Source organism: Plecotus auritus (assembly GCF_963455305.1).
Source record: "Plecotus auritus genome assembly, chromosome: 12".
Classification (NCBI taxonomy): Eukaryota; Metazoa; Chordata; class Mammalia; order Chiroptera; family Vespertilionidae; genus Plecotus; species Plecotus auritus.
In genome coordinates, this window is record NC_137778.1 from 7,425,814 (window position 1) to 7,443,710 (window position 17,897).

The window sequence follows — 17,897 nt, forward strand, 5'->3', positions numbered from 1 at the left end:
TGCACACCCCCCACTGGGGATGTGCCCGCAACCAAGGTACATGCCCTTGACCGGAATCGAACCCGGGACCCTTCAGTCTGCAGGCCAACGCTCTATCCACTGAGCCAAACTGGTTTTGGCAATGAAGATACACTTTTAAAAAATAAGAAATAAAATAAAAGGTAGGAGAAACAACTTTAAGGAAAGCTACTATTTTGATTTAATTCTAACAGGAGGAAGTAGTTGGGTTATGTGTCTGGATGCTTAGGATAAAGTAACTGTTTACTTGTAGTTTACAATAGAAAATAAAGCAGATATTTTCTGTGCTTATCCATGATTCTTGTTCATAAAAAAAGCAAAATTTAAATGGGGGAATTAGATGAAAGGAAGTCATAATTTTATGCCAAAGCGTCTATTCAGGAAAAAGGAAGATGTTCTAAAAAGGAAGTTCTGATTACTCTAAAAACAAGTCACATGATCTCTAGTAATACTGATATGGAAAGAGGTGCATGTTTAAAATATTGATAAGAAATTGAGGCTCTCTGGTAAGATCAACTATTTACAAACCTCTACAAACTTTTTTGGGAAGTTATTTGGCAGTAGATCTCAGACCGAAGATTTGTGTCATGCGTGACAAGATAAACCGAGTACCATTTCGTGAGATGGAGAGTCGAATGAATTCAGTGAGTCAGATTACCATGGTCAAGGCCTAAACAACTCTTTTAAGACATTAATGTGAATGGGAAGGACAATGGTAGGGCATTATGTAAAGGGGCATGAAAGGTAAAGAGAGTTTTTGATTGTTAGTTTTTAATTTTATTTAAAGAGGAACCCTGGCTTGCAAAGTTAAGTGGTTAGAGCTTCGGCCTGCACACCAGAGGGTCTTGGTTCAATTCCCTGTCCAGGACACATACCTGAGTTGAAGGTTCAATCCCCAGCCCCAGTCAGGGTGTGTGAGGGAGGCAAGCAATCTTTGTGTCTCTCTTATACCCATGTTTCTCTCTGCCTCTCCCCCTCTCTTTTCCTCTCCCTTCTACTCTCTCTAAAATCAATGGGAAAAGTGTCCTCAGGTGAGGACTAACTATAAATAAATAAATAAATAAATAAACAAACAAACAAACAAACAAACAAACAAACAAACCTAAGCTATGATAGGTCAAGGGGAGGAGCCAGTGGACAGGGAGACATGGGAGATATAGCTCCTTCCCTTAAGGAACTTGATTCTAGTGGATACACATAATTAATAAGATGATTTTTACTATTGATGCTGAAGGGTATTCTTTAAGAAGAGGAAAAAGGTAAAGATAAAAAATTATGAACAACAAAGTGACAACAAATACATATCTATCAACAAGTGAATCTAAAAATGAAGTGAATAAAAAATCTGATGAACAGAATAAACTGGTGAATATAATAGAATCAGGGACATGGAAATGGAGCAGACTGACAATTCTTGGGGGGAAGGGGATGTGTGTGGGGGTGTGTGGAAAGAGATTGGACAAAGATCTTATATGCATGTATACAGTACCTATGGACTCGGACAGTGGGGTGGCGAGGGCCTGGGGTGGGGTGGGAACTGGGTGGAGGGGAGCTGAGGGGTGGGGGGAAGAGGGACATCTGTAATAATCTGAACAATAAAGATCAATCAATCAATCAATCAATCATCCCCTGGAACCTCCCCTAAAATCTCCACCCTTAAAACCCTTAGGATGGAGGACCCAGTACCTTCTCCTCCAAGAAGCACACCCTCACCTTTCCCTTCCCTCTCTCCTCCCAAGCATTACCTTCCTCACTCCCAAGCTCCAAGGGCCCTTCCTTTACCTCTTTAACATGTTTCCTAAGCCCATTTCTTCTACAAATTATTTTTCCTACCTCTGTGATTTTCTAAATAAATGTTCTCTTATAATTTGAGTCTTGGCTCTGAATCCTTTCCTAGCCAGAACTCAAGTACCGAGGTCGCTGAACACCGTGCAGGCCCTGTCTGACCCCACCTATCTAACACCAGCTTGTTCCCTCCCACTGCTGCCAACACTTCCTTTTATTCAAAATTTGAAAACTACTAGTACTTCAGAGAACACAAACCACAGGACTAAAAGGGGACCTACTTTCTTATGGTCCCCTGGGGGAAAGAGATGGAACTCAGGTTGAGTCACTCCCCATGTCCTCTTTTCCGTCCAACCAGTGCACAATTATAAGCAGACAATCTGTGGAAATACCTTGAATCCTGGTCTCCAAGAAGCAATGAGGCAGTAGAAGCTGTAGAGCCAGACACCACTTCAGCCCTTCGGAGTACATGTTTCTCTCCAGAGCTTCCTGAACGCTGCAGCCAGGGAGGTCTTCAGTGTCCGGCCTGGGGCTAGAAAAAAATGACGACTTCCCTTCACGCCAGCTTATGGGTAAGGGCTGGAGAAACAGGAAGTCCCATAGGTTTAGCTTCTTTATATCTGAGAACACAATGTCGGTTTGAATTTTAGTTCATCCTTTTGATAGGATGGATTTATAATCTAACTAGAAGCCCAATGCACAAAATTTGCACATGGGTAGAGCCCCTAGCAGCTTCCAGCCACGAGCTGGGGCTTCGCTTTGTTCTGCACTGCCCCTTGGTGGTCAGCGCACGTCATAGCAAGTGGGTGAGCTCCCAGTTGAGTTCCTGTTTGGTTGAGCTCCCGCCTGAGGGGACAATTTGCATATTAGCCTTTTATTATATAGGATAGATAGAGCAGCTGAATTAATCTGAAAAGTAATCATATTATTTTATTTTATTTTATTTTATTTATTTATTTATTTTCTTTTTTGTACAAGTTCTGAGAATTTATTCAAATACAAAAAGCATGACAAGAGAGCCAAATGACAAAAATCAAAGTAGATGGATAAAATAATAATCCATACCCACAACTAATACACCTATTGGGGTAATCAGAAACAAGAGTTGAAAGTGACTATAGTTTAAATATTCAAGAATATTGACAGAAAGAGAATTTCAGTATATAATTGCCTATATGAAGTTATCCCTAGAGTAAATACTTAGTATATAAAGGTTAATTCTCTAGTAGATCTTTAAAATGTTTACACATTAATTCCAAGCATATTCTCTGGGGTAGTTTTTTTTTTTTTTTTAATAAATCTTTATTCAGATTATTACAATTATTTCTCCTTTTTCCCCCCATAGCTCCCCTCCACCCATTTCCCACCCCACCTTCTGCCCTTACCTCCCCCCCACTGTCCTCATCCATAGGTGTATGATTTTTGTCCATTCTCTTCATGAACCCCCCAAACCCCTTTCCCCCTGAGAATTATCAGTCCACTCCCTTTCTATGCCCCTGATTCTATTATATTCACCAGATTATTCTGTTCCTCGGGTTTTTAATTCACTTGATTTTTAGGTTTGCTTGTTGATAGATATGTATTTGTTGTTCATAATTTTTATCTTTACTTTTTTCTTCTTCCTCTTCTTTAAGAATACCTTTCAGCATTTCATATAATACTGGTTTGGTGGTGATGAACTCCTTCAGCTTTTTCTTATCTGTGAAGCTCTTTATCTGCCCTTCAATTCTGAATGATAGCTTTGCTGGGTAGAGTAATCTTGGTTGTAGGTTCTAGCTATTCATCACATTGAAAATTTCTTGCCACTCCCTTCTGGCCTGCATAGTTTCTGTTGAGAAGTCAGCTGACAGTCGTATGGGTGCTCCCTTGTAGGTAATTAACTGTTTTTCTCTTGCTGCTTTTAATATTCTCTCTTAGTCTTTTGCTCTTGGCATTTTAATTATGATGTGTCTTGGTGTGGTCCTCTTTGGATTCCTTTTGTTTGGGGTTCTGTGGGCTTCTAATCATATTATTTTAAATCTTAGAACACAAATTACTCATGTGAATAGGGGGTTAAGTTTTTCTTAAAGTTTCCTTTTCAAGGCCTGTGTAAAGCAATTGAAAAGGTAGAACTGACAAGCATAGTCAGGCCAACCCACCAGGAGTCAAAACATCATCTCATCAACATCATCTCATCGCCTGATGACTACAATAGCTGACATCTGTGGACCCCCAGGCCTGCATGTAGCTGCATTCCTCACCCTAGCCCAGCCTTGGGCAAACTATGGCCCGAGGGCCGTATCCGGCTGTTCTATCCGGTTCTCTTGCTCTCCCCTCCGCTCCTTTACTTTGAATTTATATTAGTTCACACAAACACTCCATCCATGCTTTTGTTCCGGCCCTCTGGTCCAGTTTAAGAACCCATTGTGGCCCTCGAGTCAAAAAGTTTGCCCATCCCTGCCCTAGCCCCTTCCCCTTTATAATCCTGTCCCTTGTACCTTGCTGGGAGGCAGGATTTGATTCTTGTAAGTGCCCTGTCTTCTTGGTTGAGCCACATCCCATGTCTTCTTTTCTGTTTAACCAGTGCACAGTTATAGGCAGCCTTTTGGGCCGCATCCTGGACTTCTATTTCTGTTTGTGAGTGTTTACTAGCAACCTCACCTGGCAATGATTCAACCCTGCCTTCCTTATTGAACACAGCGACAAGCAGCCTGAGGCCAAACGGGGGGGTGAGGGGTGGGGGGGGAGGGAGGAGATGGGGGGGCACGGGGTTTCCTGCTAACACTTTGTAGTTATTTGAGGTCTCTTGAGTATGCAGGCCTTCCCTGAGTTAGTCAGGTTATCATGTGACCCTTTTTCACCCACACATTCCTTTTTTGATCATAAATCAACCCAAAGGATGAATTGATGACCAGACTTTGGTTGGATAATGGAGTCCCACGGTGCTAGGAAGGCTCATTCCTAGGAAGTCTCAGTGTCAGCATGTCTTGCTGAACAGAGTGGACCACTGGGGATGGGGCCAGACCATAGCCTTAGATGGCATTCAAGGCTGAATTATTATTATTCAAAATAAAAGGCAGGTAAATAGGAAGCAGTCAGATCCTATATGTCTTTTTTAAAAAGTATTCTGGGTACTTGCAACCCTGAATTCCCTCTCCCAGGAGGTCACGGTTTGATTCCCAGTCAGGACATATCCCCGGTGTGGGGTGTGCGTGAGGCAGTAAATCAATGATTCTCATCATTGATGTTTCTATCTCTCTCTTCTTCTCCCTTCCTCTCTGAAGTCAATAAAAACATATTTAAAAAAACATATCCTTGAGGAAGGATTAAAATATATTTATATATTAGCTAATTTTACTAGGGCTTACTAGGAGGTAGTCCTTATGCTATTTTAATATGGATTATCTCACTTAATACTTACAATCACCTGGACTAAGAACTATGATTATCTCCATTTCCCAGATGAGGAAACTGAGGCATGGAACATTAAAGTCACCTTGCCCAAGGCCAAATTTTCCAGTCCATTGGGATTCGTGGAGGTTCCACAGTTATGGGTACAAGACCTGGGGTGCTTGGGATTCCTCTGCTCTCCTTCTGTCTGTCCTGCTTTTTACATTTCAGAACTTGTGAAACTGGGCTAGGATAGGCTTTGAGCTCTAGACATCTGGGTAAATGCCCAAACTCAATGCAACCTGCAAAACCCCCACACAGGACTATGCTCTTCTCTGCCACTCTATATGTTTTGTAGTCACTCTAGAATAGCCCTTTAGAGTTACAACCTGCTTTCATACCCATTGATAGTTTTGCTCCCACAATAACCCATGGCATAGGCATGAGAAGGCAGTTTTATTCTAAATTTACACGTGAAGAAATTATGAACCATAGGAGTGAGATGACTTACAGTAGCAGATCCTACATTAAAACTACTCTGTGCCCTACCCAGTTTTGGCTCAGTGGATAAGGGGTCTCAGGTTCAATTCCAGTCAGGGCACATGCCCGAGTTGTGGGCTCGATCCCCAGAAGGGGGCATGGAGGAGGCAGCCAATCAATGATTCTCTCAAATAAATAAATAAATAAATACACACTTCCCATCTAATAAAAGAGTAATATGCAAATTAACCATCACTCTGCTACACCCACAAGCCATGCCCACAAGCCAATCAGGAGCAAGTATGCAAATTAACCCAACCAAGATGGCTGCAGCCACAGAGAGAGCAGGAGGGAGGCTTGGGTTTCCTTGGTGATGGAGGAAGCCAAGCTTTCCACACACCCTGGCCAGCCCAGGCCTCCACTCCAGGCTACAAAGTTTCAATTATAGAAGATAAATAAATCCCAACAAAAATGGCGGCAGCCACAGAGCTGGAGAGAGCAGGAGGCTAGGGTTGCCCCTGGCGATGGAGGAAGCCAAGCTTCTGCAGCCCTGGCCTGCTTGGCATCCGCTTAAAGCTACAAAGTTTCAATTATAGAAGATAAATAAATCCAAACAGAAATGGCTGCTGCCACAGAGTGAGCAGAAGGCTTGGCTCCACTCCAGGCTACAAAGTTTCAATTGTAAAATATAAATAAATCTCAGATACCAGGGCCTCCACTTGGGTCGCCAGGGGGTGTGGCTGGCCTGCAAACCACCACAGGCCCCTCACCCAGGCCGCCTCACACCCCAAGGGAACCCCCACCCTGATCTGGGACACCCTTCAGGGCAAACCAGCTGGCCCCCACCCATGCACCAGGCCTCTATCCTATCTAATAAAAGAGTAATATGCAGATTGACCATCACTCCAACACACAAGATGGCTGCCCCCATGTGGTCAAAGATCCTGCCCCCATGTGGACCCAAGATGGCCCCCACAAGATGGCCAGCAGGGGAGGGCAGTTGGGAAGGGACCAGGCCTGCACAGGAGGGCAGTTGGGGGTGATCAAGCCTGCAGGGGAGGGCAGTTAGGGGCAAACAGGCTGGCAGGGGAGCAGTTAGGCATCAATCAGGCTGGCAGGGGAGTGGTTAGGGCAGCCGTGGGCAAACTACGGCCCGCAGGCCGGATCCGGCCCGTTCGGCTGTTCTATCCGGCCCGTGGAGCTGAAAGAGCGGAGGGTTCTCTTGCTCTCCCCTCCACTCCTTTACTTTGAATTTATATTAGTTCACACAAACACTCCATCCATGCTTTTGTTCCAGTCCTCCGGTCCAGTTTAAGAACCCATTGTGGCCCTCGAGTCAACAAGTTTGCCCACCCCTGGGTTAGGGGGTGATCAGGCTGGCAGGCAGAAGCGGTTAGGGGCAATCAGGAAGGCAGGCAGGCGAGCAGTTGGGAGCCAGCAGTCCTGGATTGTGAGAGGGATGTCCGACTGCTTGGTGGGATAGGGCCTAAATGGGCAGTCGGACATCCCTCAAGGGGTCCCAGATTGGAGAGGGTGCAGGCTGGGCTGAGGGACAACCCTCACTGCCCCCCATGTAAGAATTTCGTGCACCAGGCCTCTAGTCCTATCTAATAAAAGAGTAATATGAAAATTAACCATCACTCCGCTACACCCACAAGCCACGCCCACAAGCCATGCCCACCAGCCAATCAGGAGTGAATGTGCAAATAAACCCTCCCAAGATGGCTACCGCCACAGAGAGCAGGAGGGAGGCTTGATTTGCCCCCAGCGATGGAGGAAGCCAAGCTTTATGCCTGCCCTTGCTGGCCTAGGCCTCCACTCAAGGCTACAAAGTTTCAATGATAGAAGTTACATAAACCCAAACAGAAATGGTGGCAGCCACGGAGCTGGAAAGAGCAGGAGGCTAGGGTTGCCCATGGCGATGGAGGAAGCCAAGCTTTCCGCACACCCTGGCTGGCCCAGGCCTCCACTTAAGGCTACAAAGTTTAAATTATAGAAGATACATGAATCCCAACAGAAATGGCTGCTGCCACAGAGCAAGCAGAAGGCTTGGCTCCACTCCAGGCTACAAAGTTTCAATTGTGGAAGATAAATAAATCCCAGATACCAGGGCCTCTGCTTGGGTCGCCAGGGGGCGTGGTCGGCCTGCAAACCACCACAGGCCCCTCGCCCAAGGCTCCACACGCCGCAGGGGAACTCCCACCCTGATCCGGGGCACCCTTCAGGGCAAACCAGCTGGCCCCCACCCATGCACCAGGCCTCTATCCTATCTAATAAAAGAGTAATATGCAGATTGACCATCACTCCAACACACAAGATGGCTGCCCCCATGTGGTCAAATATCCTGCCCCCATGTGGACACAAGATGGCCACCACAAGATGGCCAGCAAGAGAGGGCAGTTGGGAGGGACCAGGCCTGCAAGGGAGGGCAGTTGTGGGCAATCAGGCCAGCAGGGGAGGGCAGTTGGGAGGGACCAGACCTGCAAGGGAGGGCAGTTGGGGGCAATCAAGCCTGCTGGGGAGGGCAGTTAGCGGTGACCAAGCTGGCAGAGGAGGGAAGTTGGGGGCAACCAGGCCTGCAGGGAAAGGCAGTTGGGAGGGACCCAGACCTGCAGGGGAGAGCAGTTAGGGGTGACCAGGCCTGAAGGGGAGGGCAGTTAGGGGCAAAAAAGTTAGGCATCAATCAGGCTGGCAGGGGAGTGGTTAGGGGGTGATCAGGCTGGCAGGCAGAAGCGGTTAGGGGCAATCAGGAAGGCGGGCAGGCAAGCAGTTGGGAGCCAGCAGTCCTGGATTGTGAGAGGGATGTCCGACTGCCCGTTTAAGCCTGATCCCAGTGGGATCGGGCTTAAACGGGCAGTCGGACATCCCTCGAGGGGTCCCAGATTGGAGAGGGTGCAGGCTGGGCTGAGGGACACTCCCCCTCTGTGCACGAATTTCATGCACCGGGCCTCTAGTATATATATTAGATACCGGTAATATAAACACAGTGGATGATACAAGTCATGTTTATGACAAATGAGGAGCAGGTTCTGGTCCTGGGCTCTCCCACACTGTATTTGAGGTAGATCTTTGGGTGTTTGGGTCAGTGTGTTTGGTATAGTCACATCAAGCACTGTTTTGGGCATAGCAAAAGGATAACCTTCCTTTCCAGAGTCCCCTTCCCCCAAAGACATGCAGCACGATTGGTGAGACTGAGAGAGAGAGGATGTGAGAGAAGGGGCATAGAAACTGGAAGTTACCCTAGAGATGTGAGGTCTCATAATAGTAGAATGAAAAGTTTTAGAAAACCCTAGTCGATTACTCATAGCCAAATAATGTAACAGAAAATGAGTAAGCAGTTCTGGGCCTTCCCAGGGACATTTTTTTTCTTTAAAAAACAAACAAATATATATATAATTGATTTCAGAGAGGAAAAAAGAAGGAGAGAGATAGAAACATCAATGATGAGAGAGAATCATTTATAGGCTTTCTCCTGCACACTCCACCCTGGGGTCGGGCCTGCAACTCAGGTGTGTTCCCTGACCAGGAATAGAACCATAACCTCCTGGTTCACTGCTCAACACTCAACCACTGAGACACAGCAGGTGGGCCCAGGGACCTTTTTAACACTAATATAAGTATTTCAGAATAAGTTGAAAGAAGATGTAGAACATTCTCCTGAAGATGTCCAAAAATTTCATCAAATTTTGCTTAAAATATATTAGGGAGAAAGGCATCAAAATGTTCTCATATTTTGTTAGCTTCAAATTTAAAGTTCTCTGTTTCACACTTTAATGTCATACTTGGTTAATTTGTGAAGAAAAATTTAAATGATGATTGAGTGCAAAAATAACATAAGAAAAACGACTGCTGTGCTTGCTATATGCCCACTTCCGCACAACATACCTTAATTATAGTTGCTTTGAAAAAGAAGTAACTATTGAACAAGCTATTTTTAAAATCAGGTAAGTTGTAACAATACTATTATGTTTTAAAGCAGGGGTGGGGAACTTTTTTTCTACCAAGGACCATTTGGATATTTATAACATCATTTTCAGGCCATACAAAATGATCAACTTAAAAATTAGCCTGCTATATTTGGTCAAACATTCAATTAACTCACCCCTAAAGGCCTTGGCAGGGCAGACCAAATGATTTTGTGGGCCTTATATGGCCTGAGGGCCAGACATTCCCCACCCCTGCTTTAAAGCAACAGCCATTTTTCACTTTGAGATGACACAGATTTTCTCCTTGAAATATACAAGCATTCTATTCTTTTTAAATTATTATTGTTTAAAGTATTACATATGTCTCCTTTTTCCACAATTGACCCCCCCGCCACTCCCACCCTCAAGGACAAGCCCCCACTGCCCCAGTGTCCCTGTCCCTTGGTTATGCTAATATGCACGCATACAAGTCCTTTGGTTGATCTCTAACACCCCTCCCCTGCCTTCCCTCTAAGGTTGAACAGTCTGTTCAGTGTTACATTGTCTCTAGATCTATTTTTGTTCATCAGTTTATATTGATCATTGTATTCCACATATGAGTGAGATCATGTGATATTTATCTTTGTCTGACTGGCTTATTTCGCTTAGCATAATGCTCTCTAGTTCCATCCATGCTGTTGCAAATGGTTAAAGTTCCTTCTTTTTCACAGCAGCATAGTATTCCATTGTGTAGATGTACCACAGGTTTTTAATCCACTCATCTGCTGATGGGCATTTAGGCTGTTTCCAAATCTTAGCTATTGTAAATTGTGCTGCTATGAACATAGGGGTGCATATATCCTTTCTGATTGGTGTTTCTAGTTTCTTGGGATATAGTCCCAGAAGTGGGATTACTGGGTCAAATGGGAGTTCCATTTTTAATTTTTTGAGGAAACTCCATACTGTTCTCCACTGTGGCTGCACCAGTCTGCATTCCCACCAGCAGTGCATGAGGGTTCCTTTTTCTCCACATCCTTGGCAGTGTCATTTGTTGATTTGTTGATGATAGCCATCTGACAGGTGTGAGATGGTATCTCATTGTTGTTTTGATTTGCATCTCTCGGATGATTAGTGACTTTGAGCATGTTTTCATATGTCTCTCGGCCTTCTGTATGTCCTCTTTTGAAAAGTGTCTACTTAGGTCCTTTGCCCATTTTTTTTTATTGGACTGCTTATCTTCCTTTTGTTAAATTGTATGAGTTCCCTGTAAACATTGGAGATTAAACCCTTATCGGTGATGACATTGGAAAATACGTTCTCCCATGCAGGGGGCTTTCTTGTTTTGTTGATGGTTTTTTTTGCTGTGCAGAAGCTTTTTATTATGATGTAGTCCCATTTGTTTATTTTCTCTTTAGTTTCCATTGCCCTAGTAGCTGTATCGGTAAAGATATTGCTGCGACATATGTCTGATATTTTGCTGCCTATGGCGTCTTCTAAGATTTTTATAGTTTCCCGTCTTACATTTAAGTCCTTTAACCATTTTGAGTTTGTTTTTGTGTATGGTGTAAGTTGGTGATCTAGTTTCATTTTTTTGCATGTATCTGACCAAATTTCCCAGCACCATTTATTGAAGATATTGTCTTGACTTTATTGTATGCTCTTGGCTCTTTTGTCAAATATTAATTAAGCATAATGGCTTGGGTCTATTTCTGGGTTCTCTGTTCTGTTCCCTTGGTCCACAATAATAAAGCAGGGGGAGGGGATAGAGAGAAATTTCAGAGAGTAATGGTTTGTTGAGAGGACAAGGAAGCCATCTCTAATAGGTAACACAGAGTAAATCTTAAGACAGAGATAGCTGTGTGGATATCTGGGGGAAGAACTTTTCTCTAGTGCAAAGGCCTTGAGGTGGGAGTGTGCTTGCCGTGTTCAGGGCAGTGAGGAGGTTAGTGTGACAGACGTGGAGAGGCTAGGAGGAAAGAAGTAGGAGAGGACACCAATAAGGTAGCCAAGAGCCATCATGTAGGGTCTTGGAGGTATTGGCAAGGACTTTGCATTTTATCCTCAGAGATATGGGAAATGAACGGCAAGCAAAGAAATAACTTGATCTGATTTATGTGTTAAAAGTATTGTTTTAGCCCTAGCTGCTTTGACTGAGTGGATAGAGTGTCAGCCTGTGGACTGAAGGGTCTCAGGTTCGATTCTGGTCAAGGCCACATGTCCTGGTTGCAGGCTGGATCCCCAGTGGGGGACATGCAGAAGGCAGCCCGTCAGTGATTCTCTCTCATCACTGATGTTTCTATATCTCTCTCTCCCTCTCTGAAATCAATAATATATATATATATATATATATATATTTTAAAAAGTATCATTGTAGTGGCCTGTGAAGAACAGAATATAAGGGACCAAGGTGGAAGCATGGAGACTAGTTAGATAGCTATTGTAATTGTGCTGGTAGTGATGAAGGTTGGTAAAGGTGATAAAAAGTGGTTGGGTTCTAGGCATTTTCCAAGGAAGAGACAATAGAATTTGTGGATGAATGGATATGGCATATGAGAAAGTGGAGTCAAAGATAATTATAATTTTCTGGCATGAAAAACTTAATGACTAGAGCAAGAATTTACTGCAATGAAGAAGACAGGTGGAGAAAGTAGAGGGTAGGGAAACAAGAGCTTGATTTGGCACATGTGAAGCTTTAGATGCTTGTTGAATATTCAAATGGAGATGATGAGTAGGTGGTTGGATATACAAGATACTAGAATTTAAGAAAGAGATCAGAGTTAGAAATAAAATTGGGTATTTCAAATCAAAAGACTGAATGAAATTGATTAAAATATAGGGATAAAAAATGAGTAAGTTTAAGAACCAAACCCAGAAACTTTTCAACGTTTATAGATGGGAGAGATTCCCACCATTGAGCATGGGAGAGTGAGAAGCCTTGGGTAGGAGAGAACCAAGAGAGAATGGAGTCCTGTGGACCCAAAATGACTCAAGAAAAAAGAAATAATTAACAAATGCTGCTGATACATTTTGTTTTTCAAAGGCAAATTGTTTTTGCAGAGACTTCGTTTGTGGTTGTTGTTTCTCTTTCTAAATGCCTTGGTGGGGTAGCTTGAGGATTTTTTACTGATCTCATCCCACCCCATCCAGGCCTCTTCCCGTCTTAAGACAGCTTCTCTCCATATTTTCCCAAAAGACTTGGCTTAATCATTTCTAGGACAAGGAAAGCCATTACATGAAACACAAAAGTGAAATTGTTTGAATTAAAATGAAACATATTCTCCAATCTACCACTGAGCCCGTTTTTACAAAAGACCTCTTTTCCAACTGTTTGCTAAGAATATCAGAAATCAAAATCACATGTCAAGCCCTAGCCGGTTTGACTCAGTGGATAGAGCATTGGCCTGTGGACTAAAAGGTCCTGAATTCAATTCCGGTCAAGGGCACATGCCCGGGTTGCAGACTCGATCCCTAGTAGGAGGCGTGCAAAAGGCAGCCAATCAATGATTCCCTCTCATCATTGATGTTTCTATCTCTTTCTCCCTCTCCCTTCCTCTCTGAAATCAATAAAAATATACATTTAAAAAAAATCACATTTCAAAACTGCTATTTCTACCATTGCCACATCTGTACAAGTATGATTTACAAATGGACAGTACCTCATAATGGAAAAATCACTAGATTTGAAGTTAGAAAAATATCAGTTGTTTGCTGGAGTCCTTGCTCGTTCTTTTATTGGTTCTTGCAATTTATCTGCAGATTTTAAAAAATTGATGGATTTGATCTTAAAATGATAATTTGACTCTCATTTTCTAATCTATTTATTTACTTATTCACTTATTTATTTATTTAGTCTCATTTCTTTGGCCAAGACACCAGTTAATTAATGAATAATAGCAGTAACTGGAGAAACCTTGTCTTATTCCTGACTTTGACAGTATTGTTTCCAAAGATTCAGCATTTAAGTATGATGTTTTCTGTAGCTTCCTACAAATTCTTAAAATTATGAGTGAGTATTGAATTTTATCAACATTTTATTATATCTTCTGACATGGTCATATGTCATTTTGCCTTAGTCAGTGTGATGGATTTCACTTTGATAAATTTTTATGACATGGGCCTATTCTCACAATCCTGAGATAACTGATAATCAGTCATGACATGTTTTTAATACATGAATGGATTTGATTTGTTAATGTTTCATTTACGATCTCTGCAACTTTATTCTTAAGTAATACTAGTCTATAGTGTTCTCTGTTTAAAAATTTTTTATTTATTTGTTTGTTTATTTGTTTACTTATTTGTTTATTTATTTATTTACTAGAGACCTGGTGCATGAAAATTGTGCAGGGGGGTGGGGTGTCCCTCAGCCTGGCCTGCACCCTCTCCAATCCAGGACGCCTCAGGGGATGTCCGATTGCCAGTTTAGGCCCAATCCCCAGAATTGGGATTAAACCTGCAGTCAGACATCCCTCTCACAATCTGGGACCCCTGGCTCCTAACCACTCACCTGTCTACCTGCCTGATTGCCCCTAATTGCCTCTGCTTGCCAGCCTGATCACCTCCTTACTAGTCCCCTGCTGGCCTGGTCACCTCCTAACTGCCCTCCTGCCAGCCTGGTCGCCCCCTAATTGCTCCCCTGCTGGCCTGGCTGCCCCATAACTGCTCCCCTGCCAGCCTGATCACCCCTAACGGCCTCTGCCTCGGCCCCTACCACCATGGCTTTGTCCGGAAGGATGTCCAAAAAGATGTCCGGAAGATGTCTGGTTTAATTAGCATATTGCCCTTTTATTAGTATAGATTATTTTGTTGTTGTTAATCCTCACCCAAGGATATTTTTCCATTGATTTTCAGAGAAAGTGGAAGATACAGAGAGGAACATCAATGTGAAAAGACACATCGATTGGTTGCCTTCCACATGTACCCTGACCAGGGCCGGGGGTCGAGCCTGAAACTGAGGTAGACTTTAAGACAAAGTGATAATGAGGGGCATTTCATAATGATAAAGGGATCAATTTATTTGGAAGGCATAACAATCATAAATGTTCATTACTAGTAATAACACATCTTCAAAATACAAAAGGCAAAAAATTTCTTTGAGATGAATGTTCAGAAGTGTGATTGCTGGGTTATATGGTAAATATATGTTTAGTTTTTAAAGAAACTGACAAGGGGAGAAACCAAGATGGCGGCATAGGTAAGCACCTAAACTGCTGCCTCGCACAACAATTTCAAAACTACAACTAAAAGACAGAACGGACACCATCCAGAACCACAGGAAAGCTGGCTGAGTGAAAATCCTACAACTAGAAGGAAAGAGAAAAGCTCACAGAGAATTGGAGGTACGGCAAAGGGTCTTTGTGCGCGCAGAGAGGAAGGGTGGCTGAGAGCCTGGCTGACTTTCTCTGGCGGAAGGGGGAAGGAAGCCCCCGACCGCACTGAACCTCAGTTCTGACTGCACTGAACCCCAGTTCCAGGCGAGCCTCTGGGGACCCACACTCTTACGGGGGGAGTCTGGACTCTCGGGCGGAGACTCGGGAGCTGGGGAAGGCAGAAGTCTGAAGGTGCATGCGTGCCAGTGCGCACAAAGGTTGCGGAGGTCGCCTCAGGCTTTCCCTAGTGGAAGGGAGTCGGAGGCTCCTGACTGCACTGAGCCCCAGTTCTGACTGCACTGAACCCCAGTTCCAGGTGAGCCCCTGGGACCCACGCTCTTGTGGGGGGAGTCTGGACTCTCGGGCAGAGACTCGGGAGCTGGGGAAGGCAGAGGTCTACGAGTGCGCGCAAGGGCAAGGCTGACGGGAAGCCAAGACTGTCTGCTCCGCCCTGAGACTCCACCCCATCCAAGCTGAGCACAGAGGCTATTGCAATTTGGCAAGTCTAATCCTATAAGGCTGTCTCCAGCACCGAACTTCTCCCAGCATAGACACAGCTGATCCTTATAGCCAACTGGCCTGGAGGTCAATTCCTCCCAGTGATACCAACAACAATCAAGACTTCATTACAACAAGCACACAGTCCACAAAGGGGTGCACCAAGAGTGTCCACCTCAGGTTAACTGGGGAGGCCGACCCACTGGGCCATATAGGAAACCTAGCACACAAATTTACCCTACCAACTCAGGGAAGCAGTGAAAATGCGGCGTCAAAGAAACAGATCACAAACGGAAGAAATGGAGGAAAACAAACAACTGGATATAGAATTCAAAACCACGGTTATAAGGCTTTTCAAGAATATCCTAGAAAAGGCCGATAAATATAACGAGACCCTCAAAGATATGAAAAAGGACCAACTAGAAATTAAACATACACTGACTTAAATAAAAAATATTATACAGAGACCCAAAAACAGACTAGAGGAACACAAGAATCAAGTCAAGGAATTGAAATACAAAGAAGCAAAAAACACTCAACCGAAAAAGCAAAAAGCAAAAAAAAAAAATCCAAAAAGTTGAAGATAGTGTAAGAAGACTCTGGGACAACTTCAAGCGTACCAACATCAGAATTATGGGGGTGCCAGAAGAAGAGAGAGAGCAAGATACTAAAAACCTATTTGAAGAAATAATGACAGAAAACTTCCCCCACCTGGTGAAAGAAATAGACTTACAAGTCCAGGAAGCGCACAGAACCCCAAACAAAAGGAATCCAAAAAGGACCACACCAAGACACATCATAATTAAAATGCCAAGAGCAAAAGACAAAGAGAGAATATTAAAGGCAGCAAGAGAAAAACAGTTAATTACCTACAAGGGAGCACCCATACGACTGTCAGCTGATTTCTCAACAGAAACTATGCAGGCCAGAAGGGAGTGGCAAGAAATTTTCAATGTGATGAATAGCAAGAACCTACAACCAAGATTACTCTACCCAGCAAAGCTATCATTCAGAATTGAAGGGCAGATAAAGAGCTTCACAGATAAGAAAAAGCTAAAGGAGTTCATCACCACCAAACCAGTATTATATGAAATGCTGAAAGGTATTCTTAAAGAAGAGGAAGAAGAAAAAAGTAAAGATAAAAATTATGAACAACAAATACATGTCTATCAACAAGTGAATCTAAAAATCAAGTGAATTAAAAACCTGAGGAACAGAATAATCTGGTGAATATAATAGAATCAGGGGCATAGAAAGGGAGTGGACTGATAATTCTCAGGGGGAAAGGGATATGGGGGGTTCAGGAAGAGACTGGACAAAAATCATACACCTATGGATGAGGACAGTGGGGTGGGGGAGGTAAGGGCAGAAGGTGGGGTGGGAACCGGGTGGAGGGGAGCTATGGGGGGAAAAAGGAGAAACAATTGTAATAATCTGAATAAAGATTTATTTAAAAAAATAAAAAAATAAAAAAAATAAAGAAACTGACAAGCTTCTGACCCAGCAATTCCACTTCTAGGAATTTATCTGAAGAAATCGGAAACACTAATTTCAAAGAATATATGCACCCCTATGTTCACAGTGTGGTGATTGCAGGGCGGGGGGGGGGGGGCGGTGGGGGGAGTAGAGAATGGGTAGAAGGACAAAGATTACATGGGAAAGTAGGAATTACAGGAATGGGAAAGTTGGCAGTGGTTACAGGTTACAGGAAATGTGTGTACCTCCAGGAATAGATTGTATCAGCCAGGAGGTTGTAAATTCTTCTATAATGACAGGAGAATGGACTGCATTCCAGTGTTAGCATTCCACGTCCCGGGGAGTACAGCTCTCAACCAGGTTAGAATGTGTCGTCTCTAATCAGAATAGAATGATCACAGTTAACAGAGCATGATTAATATTTCTTATAACTATAGCTATTCCCCATTATTCTATTTTTGGCCCTAACAATCTTAGTATTTACTACACTGTTATTATAGAACTAGAGGCCCAGCGCACAAAATTCGTGCTTGGGTACAGTCCCCAGGCTTGGCCTGCGATGAGGGCCATCTTCCCCAGCTGTCCACAGCCAGCCCTGCCCCTCACTGCCATGCACCCCCAGTTCTCCAATTGCCATCAGGTAATCGGAGCCTGCCGGCTGAGGGAAGGAACCAAGAGGTCTGCCATTCTGCCTGCTCGCCAGCTCCACCCCCTGTGTGTGTGGAGTGACTGATGGGGTGGGGGCTTTGGCCTGGCACCACCTGCGTCCCCCACTCTCCACCCCCAGTTCCCCATTCACCATTGGGCAATCAGAGCCTGCCAGCCAGGGAAAGGGACCGAGAGGTGGCCATTGCGTCTCATAGTGACTGGAGCGGTAGTTCTGGTCATTCCGCTATTTGCGTCAATTGGCATATTACCCTTTTATTATATAGGATGTATTCTTTCTACTTTTGCAAAAAAAAAAAGTTTGCTGTCAAACAGTATGCCATGTTAAGCC

At 43.9% G+C, this 17,897-nt stretch overlaps 1 protein-coding gene across 1 annotated transcript in view; it reads right to left on the reverse strand.

Moving 5' to 3' along the window:
• CD48 (CD48 molecule) overlaps positions 1-17,897 on the reverse strand; it is a 67,776-nt gene that overhangs the window by 22,958 nt on the left and 26,921 nt on the right. Inside the window, exon 2 of the mRNA XM_080648291.1 lies at positions 2,196-2,423. Within this exon, the coding sequence (XP_080504417.1) occupies positions 2,196-2,274 (79 nt within the window). The 5' untranslated portion in view covers positions 2,275-2,423. The remainder of the gene's footprint in view (positions 1-2,195; positions 2,424-17,897) is intronic.